Source organism: Cynoglossus semilaevis, unplaced genomic scaffold (genome assembly GCF_000523025.1).
Source record: "Cynoglossus semilaevis isolate Cse_v1.0 unplaced genomic scaffold, Cse_v1.0 scaffold4812, whole genome shotgun sequence".
In the NCBI taxonomy this organism is placed as follows: Eukaryota; Metazoa; Chordata; class Actinopteri; order Pleuronectiformes; family Cynoglossidae; genus Cynoglossus; species Cynoglossus semilaevis.
The window spans coordinates 1-947 of NW_007586880.1; the positions used below are offsets into that span (position 1 = coordinate 1).

The 947-nt window shown below is 53.7% G+C and overlaps 1 protein-coding gene across 1 annotated transcript; it reads right to left on the reverse strand.

Moving 5' to 3' along the window:
• Window positions 1-5: 5 nt before the first annotated feature.
• Window positions 6-879, reverse strand: LOC103399276 (alpha-1-antiproteinase-like; the record flags this gene model as incomplete). Its single annotated transcript, XM_008337988.2, has 2 exons — window positions 724-879; window positions 6-527 (listed from the first exon to the last, which is right to left on the reverse strand). A coding segment is annotated over exon 2 (513 nt), but the record flags the coding sequence as incomplete, so codon positions are not given.
• Between the last annotated feature and the right edge of the window lie 68 nt (window positions 880-947).

A 947-nucleotide genomic window follows, 5' to 3' on the forward strand; every position in this document is an offset into this window, starting at 1 on the left:
TTGATGGTGTCCAGGCTCTCCTGCTTCTTCGCGAACTCGACGTTGAACGCCTCCGTCGAGTACGACTCCTTCAGGACCTGCAGGAAGTCCGGGTTAGGCTGGAATTTCCGATCCAAGAACGCGGCAGTGCCTTCACTGGTGTCTTGCGAGGAGGACGTCTCGTTTCGCAGCGCGGCGCGGAAAGCCCTGTCGACGTCCGTCTGCTGGAGCAGGGAACTGTTGAAGCCCAGTCCGTCGAAAAGCTGCCGGTGGGTGTCGCCGCGGGCGCCCACGGCCAGGGCCGCCAAGGCCAGGCTCACGCTGCGTGGCGAGTAGAAGACGTTCTTGCCCTTGGATTCAGGGTGAGTGGACAACTTCCTGTACAGGTTGAAGGCAAACTCCCTATTGGCCGATGACACCAAGGACAGAGCGTTAGAGTCCTCGTCCGCCGCAGTGTCCTGCCCATGGCCCAGATGGTGGTGACTTCGGCCCAGACAGACGACCGCGGACAGGATCCAGAAACTCAGGGTGGAACGCATCGTAAACAACTGCAGGGAGAGAGGAGCGACGTTAGTTTTGGGTTACGCAACGTCTGCGAGGAACAAACACTGGACCAAAAAAAAAAAAATCGGTGATAAATGACCGATGGTCGCTCAAAGGTCGCGTTCTGTTCAAGGTGGTTACTAGAAGGCATGGGTCGGGAGTATTGATTAGGAGTGGTTTTTTTTACGATCATTTACAGACCTGTTTGTTGGACAGGTTTTCGTTTGTTTTTCGTGGTGACTCGACCAGTTAGGATTCAGATACTGATTCGTTTCGGGTTTCTGTTAAGAACAGGAAAAGCGTGAACCGAGGTGGAAACGGTCCATCTGCCGTAGACCTGGTTCAGACAACTGAGATGAGGGAAGAAAAGTCGGTGAGACGAAGGTCGATATAAAATGTTTATGGATGGATGTAGTGACAGACAT